The following is an 8934-nucleotide window of genomic DNA, read 5'->3' on the forward strand; positions in this document are numbered from 1 at the left end:
CAGGTTCTATTCATCTTGTAGATTCTCCCTTAAGCCAAATGTCCGCAGTACATCTGTTGACGTCCTGAGATACATTCAAATCTTTCCGTGCATTTTTAAAGGCGGAGACCTTCGCCAGGCAAAAACGACGCACTGGCACCATTTTAGTCAATCTAGAAAGATGGCAACACCGATCTCTCCCTCCTGCCCTATTTTATAGGATAAAAGCCCCGAGGCTTGGAGGAACTCCTGCAGGTTGTGGCACGAGGCCCGGTCAGGCTCATAATATCCAAAAGGAGTGATGCAGGCTATGCACTTTTTTTCCTTATAAATTAAAGTCATTTTAATAATAAAACGCATGTAGATGTCCAAAGACTTAAAAAGGAATCAATTTGCACAGTCTCGTTTATCGTCGTTTTATTGTACCACACAGTTTATTGAATACAAAGTTAAAAGACTTGAGTCTTTTCAAAAAATAAAGCAATAATAATATTAATAAAATAAATAAATTAAAATAACGAAAGAGCAAAAAAAAAAAGATAGAACAATGGTCAGCAACACAGTGTTCCCTTCATTTCCGGACACTATTAACATTAATTAGAAAACAATACAATAAATACGTGCAATAATAATAATAATAATAATAATAATAATAATAATAATGATAATAGTGAAGTGTTTAGCATAGCAGATTGCAAATAGAAAATATGGAACCAAAAATTTGATTTGAAAATAAAATACAGTGCAATGGCTCACTTAGAAGAGCAACGGTAATATGTATGAATAGAAGTAGAAAATTAAATAAGAAAAAGTCCGATTCCAATGTCATTTATTTATTTATTTATTTATTTATTTTTATTTTTTTGTTTATTTATGTTTTTTATTTTAAAGTTGAACATTGTGGCCAGCCCATTTTCAGATTCGTGTTTATTCCTGTGTGTGTGTGTGTGTGTGTGTGTGTGTGTGTGTGTGTGTGTGTGTGTGTGTGTGTGTGTGTGTGTGTGTGCGCGCGCGCACCCGTGCGTGCAGCAACAGTGCTGATGAACATACAGTGTCCTTCTGGGCCTACTTGCCTCGCTCTGTGGCCTCGTTAGATTTTGCATAGACGCAGAAACGATTGATTTGCTGTAGAACAGATTCTTCTAAAGCAACCCAACAAGTACAGTTCTCAGGATTTTTCCCTCTGTTTTCGTCTGGATTTAATTATTTCTCAAAAAAACCCAAACAAACAATCAAACACATCTTTCCAAATGTGATGTCGTTTTGCTCGGTTATTCATGTATTTTATTAGAAAACCATCGCAAATATCAGGGTAGAGCTGTAGCCAGTGATGTAGTGGTGAATAAATTAGTGCGTAAACTTTGACTCCCAGCCATGAAAATACAGACAACCACCAATACAAAGACAAACCACAGATTAAAATTATGAACAATGTAAAATTCCATTTTCCTCATTAGTCTTGATTTGTTTGTCAAATTTCCGCTTAGAGATAGAAACATTGCGCAAAATAACACTTTGCAGGTTAGGTATACTACCTTCCACTACATCTCTGACTATAGCAAAAACATGTTTTAAGACAGAACAAATTAAAAGAACAACACTAATGACAACAAGTGGAGGATTTCCCCCAGAATGCCTAAATCCTGGCGGGTAAGCTTGTCAAAAAGTGTGCCGTGGATAGATTGTTGATTGCAAGGGGACGCACGATAGGCTTGTCGTCTAATTGTGAAAAAACGCGTTCAGTTCATCATAGACGGGGGCCCGTTCGTGGTGTATGTGCATGTCGTGGTAAGGCAGGACGTTTTCAGTATGAATACCGCTCCGGGTCCCCGAGGAGCCAAACACCAGGTTGTGGGCCCCAGCGGGTCTGGAGCCGGGCAGACCGGAGTAATGCATAGAATAGTGGTACCCCTTCTCGTTGTCGGGGGACGCAGAGCCTTGATGCTTCAGGGAAAAGTTGCCATTGATGCACAGAGGCGGACTGAGAGGCCCCTCATATTCGGGACTGTTATACTCCGGGGATCCGCTCCCGCCATACAGTGAGTCGTAAGTTGAGCAATAGCCGTGTGTCCTCAGCGGGTGCGAGTTCGAGCCCGGTTGGCAGTGGGGGCTAGACAGACGCGCGCACTGGTAAGGGTAGGAATGCATGGAGAAGGAGCCTGACCCATACCTGCCCCCCTCCTGGCACTGTTGCTCAGTGAGGAAGTTGCGGGAGTTCAGCTGGAGGCATCCAGCCACCAGGTTGGTTGTAGGCTGGGAGAGACCCTTGCACAGCGACTGGACGTAGGACACAAGGTCAGGCCTTTTCCCAGAGCGTAATATCTCAGACAGGGCCCAGATATAGTTTTTGGCCAATCGTAACGTCTCAATTTTGGACAGTTTTTGTGTTTTGGAGTAGCAGGGCACCACTTTACGCAGATTGTCCAGAGCAGAGTTCAGGTCATGCATGCGATTGCGTTCTCTAGTATTTGCTTTCATCCGCCGCATCTTGGAGCGCTCGACCCTGGCTTGGGTCATTTTGCGTTTTTTGGGGCCCCGTTTCTTGGGCCTGTCTCCCTCCGTGTCCTCTCCGTCGTCCTCTTCTTCCACTTCGTCGTCCTCGTCGTCTTCCCCATCGTGTTCTGAGTGAGTCCGACTGCCTCCTCTTAGACCAGAGACCTCCATGCCGTCCTGGGTGTCCTGATCCTCCTCTTTGATCTTGTCGCTGTCGCTGTCTTCGGCCCAGTCGGAATATTTTTGTACGTCGGGAAGCAGCGAAGGATCACTGAAAAGCCTCGTTAACATTGTGGATCTAGAGGGGAAGGGATATATCGAAAATTAGGCCTCGGAATCACAAGACATTTTGTGTGGGCGCTGCAGATTGCGTGACAGCGAAGAAATTTCAGATACAATGGTTCCACAAAAACCCTAAATCAAACAAACAAAAAAAACTTCCTTTATCGCACTTCACAATAAAAAATTCAGATATTTAGCTTATTTTAGGATTATATAAACTCCCGAGGATGTATTATATTTAAGGTTATTGCTAAATTGTTGTTGTCCCAGAAAAAATGACAAATGCGTAAATTTGGGGAAAGAGTAAAAGTGAAAGAAAACCCTCAAATCCTTAGGCTGGGCTACAGCCAGACGGATCCCCATTTAATTCCCTGCTGTCAGTCGTATGCCCTGACGCGTCCTATCGCAGCGGGTCCCAGCGGCAGGGGCCACATTACAGGTCCCATGGGGGCCCCCACTTTCACTCCTCCTGACGCCCATATACACTCCTGGCTGCATTCCAGCACCTCTGCTCATGGCAAGCAAGGCAAAGACGATTTTATGTAATTGATTTTGTCTGATCATATATACATTTATATATATATGAGAAAAAGGGAAACGGAACACAAAAAATCCGTTTTTAAAACATATCAGATCAATGAAAATAATACTAATCATAGTAAAAGTACACAAAATACTGTCACTATCATTATAATACCTTATTATTAACCGTTAACAATTAATGACACTTGCTGACTGTAACGTCTGAAAAACGAAACGAAAACGATCAGCCTACCACTTGATTAGCAAATGCAGTCCCATCACAGAAAAAGAAACACCCAGAAACACGGTGATCTTTGACAGATGCAATAAGGCTCCACTGGCTTCCTCCCTGACACGTTCCACTTCCGAGCTATTATTATAGTGCAGCAGCAGATAGACTTGCAGCTCATGGTAAGGTAGGCTGTGGTGGTTGGTTAATTATCTCGGGGGGTGTGCCAGGGGCAAAATCTAGTTTTTAAATCTCAGGCTCAGGAGGTTTGCTCAATTAGAAGCAAAAACACAACATCGTTTAATTAACAGACCGTGCAGCTTACATGAAATAGATTTCACACATAATTCAGTATGCACGAGTGCACGATTTCAAAGCACTTTTTAGTCAGCGATAACCTTTACAGATGGAAATCGCTTGTATCGTTTTAGCCCTCGTTAAATATAAAAAAATCAAGTCGTGAAATGGCCTCTCTTGCAAAGCCTCCTGCCCCTCCACTGAAAAAGGCTCTGTTTATGGTTCAAACCATGTTTTGGCGAGATAGATTGTTGAAGATAAAACTGGACAAACAGAGATAAATCATGCCGCAGACTGCCTGTCACAGTCAATGGCGTTGTCCCACCCTTTCATTTGCTCCGAGACTGAACGTGCAAATCATCGACAAAATCATCAATAAATCTCCCATTAAGTTCGAGGACGTCCTCCATCAAGGTACCGGAGCCGATTTATAAAAACAAATCTTCCACGGAAATGTCTCACACTCATTGTCTTTTGTTTGTCAGATTCAAGGTCCAGACGCAGGAATCTCTAAATCAAATTAGTGTCCGATGTGATCTATTTACAGCCCGTGCGCTGTGATCAGGGCTGCTCCAGTCCTCGGAACCGCTCCTGTAAATGATCATAAAGCAGTGAAATCGGGATCAGGAGACGCTTGGCTTTTTGACTTGAGCGCGTTAGGCTGTCTGATTTATGATAATCCAGCTAGTTTGGGATGTTTGAAGTTGAAGGGCAAGCCGAGCAGGTGAGAGAGTGAGGAGCTATTTTGTGCAAATGCGCCCGCATTGGTATCCAACAAAAAGGCAAACACGAAAATTGCACGTTAATGCGTGACATTTTTTTTTTTATTAGATTGGGTTTCAAAGCGTGCCATCACCGGCATTGTGCTTTTAATCTAGTGGATCGATCCCAACATACCAGAGCAAAGTCACTGACACTGGAGGCGACTATACATTTACATTTTTATCTGTAGAATAGACCTTTACAATAAAATGTATGTGCAATAAATGTGTTTAATTCACCTCTAACATTTATTAAAAGTTAATTCTGACAATATATCCAAACACCTGGAATTAAAATGCATTTAATTTATAGATTAAATTTCTCCTACATTTTGCACGGACACTTCAGCAACACTGATAGTTTTTTTTTTCTAAGCCTGTATTTTTTTGTTCCAACTTACCTCGGCTCGAGCTCTTCGCAGGGGATGGGAGGAGAAAAAAAAAACGCTCTTTACTTTCAGACCATCTTCAGGGACCACACGAGCGAGCGAACCACCGCTCTGTATCAGAGTATAGGTGCAGGAAGCGCGCGTCTTTCTTCACTGGTGCTGACGTTAAGCGGTGCCGCTCTCCCAGCACGCGCGCCCGAATAAGTGGAGCTTGTGAACGAACGTGCGTCTTGGCTGTGTCTTTGTGTATACGTGTGAGTGACTGAGTGAGTAAGTGAGCATGTATGCATGTGTGTGTATGTGTGTGTGTGTGCGTGTGGCAATCGTGAGCTACCGGGGACGGGGTTACATACCAGCTATGGCTGTGATGCCAGCGCCCATATGGCTGGCACGTCACCGGCAAGAGCCATCACATGAGAGCCCGGTGATTGACATGCGCCCGCATTCGGAGAGATTTGCCCTCCCGGGGGAAAGAGAGACACACAGAGAGAAAGAGAGAAAGAGAGAGAGAGAGAGAGAGAGAGAGAGAAGCAGGAGGAGGTAGATGTGATGGTGGTGGTGGAGGAGGAGGAGGAGGAGGAGGGCTTCGCCATCTGTCACCGCGCTAGCGCTCACACAGCCAGAAAAAAAGGAGGAAAAACAGAAGAGAGAGGGAGAAAATAAAATGGTGGAACAACAAAACTCATCATTGTTGACCTGTGCTGCTGTTTCAAGACATGTAAGCTACTTTTTTTTAAATTCAAACCTGTGAAATTTGGTAATCCCCTGCCAAACTCACGACTCGGCGTTTAATACAATATAACGGAGAGCTGCACAAATATCCCCGCACTTACCACGAAAAAGGTGATATTAAAAGGGCTAAAGACAATTAAGTATGTGAAGTCATATCAGAAAACCCACTGATGCTAATTCCATATATTATGGTAGTCATCACACTTCAGCATCACCCATGAAGGATATACTCTTATAAAAATGTGGAATAAGTGGCAATACAGTGGGTAAACTATAACCAGCAGTCAAACAAGAGCTACTTAAAATATCTGAGCAAGCAATTAATCAATTATCTTCTCTCAAAGTCTATCCTCAAAGCCTATTATAAAATCATATCAATTAACTCTCATCAAATGAAAGGTGGGCAAACCGTGTTTATTTGTGGGGTTTACCCTCCACCACAGCTCCGGTTCAGAAGCTGAGTGGGGGAGGGAGATGAGGATGCATTATAAGTGCATTAAGACCGTGGAACAGACGGCATATTGTTTATTTATTTACCTAATTGGATCAAATTATGCTTCAATGTATTCAGAGGAACGACAACCAAAACCAACTGTGATTTGTTCTGACTCTTCTGGGCCCAACACTGGCTGCAGATGACCCACTTGCCGGAGCTTCAAATGAATTAGATTAAAACATATACCATTACATAGGCTTTAGCTGCATGCATGGTGTGCGTGTGTGAAGATCAAATGTTTACTGGTAACAGTGTCTGAATGTGTGAGGTTTGCCAGAGCTGCTGGTCATGTTTTCAGCATGCAATGCTAAGCATGGAGGGCGGGTGGGTGGGTGGGGATGTCCACAGGGGCAAGTGTCACAGAGAGAGGGAAAGAGATACAGAGACACAGTGAGAGGATGGGTGAGAGAGAGTCTGAGACCCAGGTGTGCAGACCCACTAGGGATGTTTGAAAAATGAGGAGGAAGGGGGGTGTAGCAGTAGATGACATGCTGGTTGAATCTGGCAGAGATCCTCAATATTTAGGAGGCATGTTGGCACATCAGTGGCAGAGATGCAAGAATTCCTTGCCACCAGCGCCCCGATCCCTCCAATATGTCTGATTTGCTGCATTGTGTCCACCCCAGCTCAGAGATCTCTCTATTTAGGAGGCATTAGTGGAGTTAATGTGGGAGAAATGAGCCTGATGACCACCAAGTCCAACTTGGCACAAAGACACCCATCGGGCTGAGGGAACAGGGACCTGGAGGCTGAGAAATAGCTGATAGAAGCTGATCATGTCCTTGGGTCTGGATCACCCCTACATTGCCTGCAAAGCCACAACTATGGCAGTGTTTGGGAGGTTGCGGGGTCATCCCTGGGGTTAACGCTAGTGTGGCAGCTGTGGTTAGGGAGCCGTGATGTTGCACATTCATTAATGTGTCTCTTATCCCTTATGGGAAAGAGGGAATGATAAACTGGCAGTACCTTGAACCACGGTGGTGTGATTGTGTCAGCATGTGTATTTGTGTTGAGGGACACTGAGCTTCACTGCTAGCCAAATTGGTGCCCTATCCTACCTCAGCTGGACAGTGGAGGGGGGGAGAGATGCGAGCGCTGTGGTGATGGGAGCCTGGTGCTTCCCAACAAGTCCAAAACAACCTTCAGGTCACCTTGCCAAAATAAATGCTAAATGTCAACGGCGTGGCTTTAGCCAGCACTGGGCTCAAGGCGGCTCCAATCAAGGAGAGTTTGATCTGAAATTGAAATGCCAGAGAAGAGCTTGTTTGGAATTATGATGTTTTAGAATGACTTTGCATCCGGTTTGTATGTGGATTAGCCTTAAGTAAGGACCACCTGCTGTGCTTTTACAGGCTAAACGCATGCAGTCAGATTCTAAATTAAAGCCCTCTCCCTTTAAGATCTCAAATTCTCCATCACTCGTTTCCTCCATGTTCAAATGACACATAAGAGCCTTTCAAAGTCATCAAGCCACACCTCCCTATACCGTTGTCATTCCCTCACCCCTTCCTTCTTCCCTTTTTTTACTGTCAGACGTGTGAGGTGATGACCTGCACTTCACTTGTCTTTCTGGAAGAAGTGCAAACTTCTGCTGGCACAAATATGACATACAGCTCACATGCACATACACATATACACACATACACACGGACCCTCCCACCCCCATCAGACTCCCGGACCCCATCTGCACTCTCCTCTCTCCAGTCCCCTAATTGCATATGCACAAATGCAAATGCCTATTAATTAATTACTTGACTAATTAGTGCAGTGGTATTTTAGGGCGATAAATCAAGTAGAGATGGGGCCGAGGACGGCGGGGCAGGAGGAGGGCTGCACGGAGCATCGACAATGAACCCACACCAGAGGGAGTAATCCTAATGTACAAGGCTTGTGCGCGTGTGTGTGCTGTGAAGAGAATGTGCACAGCAGAGATCCTGAAGTAAAGCACCGTTTAAAAATGCTGAAGAGACCAAAGAGGTGACTGAGGGAGGTGAGTACTTTCAGTCTGGAAGAGGAGGTGAGAAAGGTAGCCAGAGAGAGGGGAGGCGGGGGGAGAGAAGAAATTGAGGTAGGTTGAGAGATGACCTCTGCTCTGCCAACTGTGCTGTTTCCTGGCACGCGGCCAAGCTCGGATGCTCGTTGCACCTATTTTCATAAAGGAGAAGGGATCAGCTACATACTAGGACTGCTACTGATCCATATTTATGCTCACATTGTAAACCTTGTACAATAGTTCAATGAGCATAACAGTTGGCATCATTTACGCAGCGATACTGATGTGATAATTGTGGCATCTGTGATTGGGAGGTGAATAATTCTGGCAGCCATGATAAGCTGTGTATCCGTCTATGTATGTGTGTGTGTGTGTGTGTGTGTGTGTGTGTGCCTGTAGGTGTGCCAGGCCCCCACCATAGGTACCCATGGAGATCTCCGGACTGAAATATTCATTCTTGTTTGCTCGCCCAGACAGTGTGGTCCTAATTGCAGCATCAGAAAGCTCCACCTCTCCCTCTCGTCTGGCTTGGCTGCAGCAGAGATAAACCTCATCTGGGAGCAGGATGTCTCTGTAAGTACGTGTGTGTGTGTGTGTGTGTGTGTGTGTGTGTGTGTGTGTATTTGTACACCCGTCCTCTTTTCTGGGGTTTTTAGGTGGGTGCTTGGCTTGCTCTTTCTTCACTTACTCATTTACAAATGTTGCACACAAAGCCCCCTTTTCGAGGAGCGCTTCTCATCACAAGTCTGTCAAATTCATTC

The 8934-nt window shown here is 44.6% G+C and overlaps 1 protein-coding gene across 3 annotated transcripts; it reads right to left on the reverse strand.

The window, feature by feature from the left end:
* Window positions 1-381: 381 nt before the first annotated feature.
* LOC101464503 (neurogenic differentiation factor 2) lies at window positions 382-5387 on the reverse strand. Of its 3 annotated transcripts, XM_004552321.4 has the most exons (3): window positions 4965-5387; window positions 4128-4393; window positions 382-2770 (listed from the first exon to the last, which is right to left on the reverse strand). In XM_004552321.4, exons 2-3 carry the CDS (start codon window positions 4133-4135, stop codon window positions 1699-1701), a joined length of 1080 nt encoding a protein of 359 aa, XP_004552378.1. In that variant the 5' UTR covers window positions 4136-4393; window positions 4965-5387; the 3' UTR covers window positions 382-1698. The 3 variants fall into 3 exon arrangements, with proteins under 3 accessions (XP_004552378.1, XP_004552379.1, XP_012774855.1); XM_004552322.5 differs by lacking the exon at window positions 4128-4393 and having other exon boundaries at window positions 4965-5384; XM_012919401.4 differs by lacking the exons at window positions 4128-4393; window positions 4965-5387 and adding an exon at window positions 3530-4107.
* Window positions 5388-8934: the final 3547 nt, after the last annotated feature.

This window comes from Maylandia zebra, linkage group LG4 (assembly GCF_041146795.1).
Source record: "Maylandia zebra isolate NMK-2024a linkage group LG4, Mzebra_GT3a, whole genome shotgun sequence".
Taxonomy (NCBI): Eukaryota; Metazoa; Chordata; class Actinopteri; order Cichliformes; family Cichlidae; genus Maylandia; species Maylandia zebra.